This window comes from Mastomys coucha, unplaced genomic scaffold (assembly GCF_008632895.1).
Source record: "Mastomys coucha isolate ucsf_1 unplaced genomic scaffold, UCSF_Mcou_1 pScaffold5, whole genome shotgun sequence".
Classification (NCBI taxonomy): Eukaryota; Metazoa; Chordata; class Mammalia; order Rodentia; family Muridae; genus Mastomys; species Mastomys coucha.
Window position 1 is genome coordinate 97282900 of NW_022196911.1, and position 561 is coordinate 97283460.

Sequence of the window (561 nt, forward strand, 5' to 3'; positions counted from 1 at the left end):
CTTCTTTAGTTTCAGCCATAGCAGAGGCTGATGTATTGGAACAGGAAGCACTGACCACTGGGTGCCTTCGGCGGCGGCGCCCAGAGCACTTGGACCGAGGGTTATGCAGCATGGCGTACTCCTTTGCCCCTTCCTGTGGAGAACACATTACAGATGAGAAATAGGAATGGGCACAGGGTGTCCAGGTGGATGCCACCATTATAAAGCTTTGCACAGTAATACTTTGTTTTTATCTATATCATGTCATGACAGAGGTTAAACATTCCCCAAAACATAAAAACATGTCTTTTCACAGAAAAAGTGTCTCATCTATATATCTTCAGCTTTGAGAAGTATCTGAAATTCTTTCACATGTTAGCCATCTGGGATTTGAGAATATCCCCTACATATGAACCAAGTGTCAGAGGGGATGGAACCTGCTTCAAAGAATGTAGCTCCATGTTCCAGAGTGGACTCAAGAGTCAGGGCTCAAGCCACACAGTAGGGGCACACTCCTTTAATCCCAGCACTTGGGAGGCAGAGGCAGGCGGATTTCTGAGTTTGGGGCCAGCCTGGTCTACA

General features: G+C 46.9%; 1 protein-coding gene across 1 annotated transcript in view; it reads right to left on the reverse strand.

Moving 5' to 3' along the window:
* Ezh1 (enhancer of zeste 1 polycomb repressive complex 2 subunit) overlaps positions 1–561 on the reverse strand; it is a 38808-nt gene that overhangs the window by 12527 nt on the left and 25720 nt on the right. The window contains exon 10 of the mRNA XM_031354072.1: positions 8–133. Coding sequence (XP_031209932.1) covers positions 8–133 — 126 coding nt within the window. The remainder of the gene's footprint in view (positions 1–7; positions 134–561) is intronic.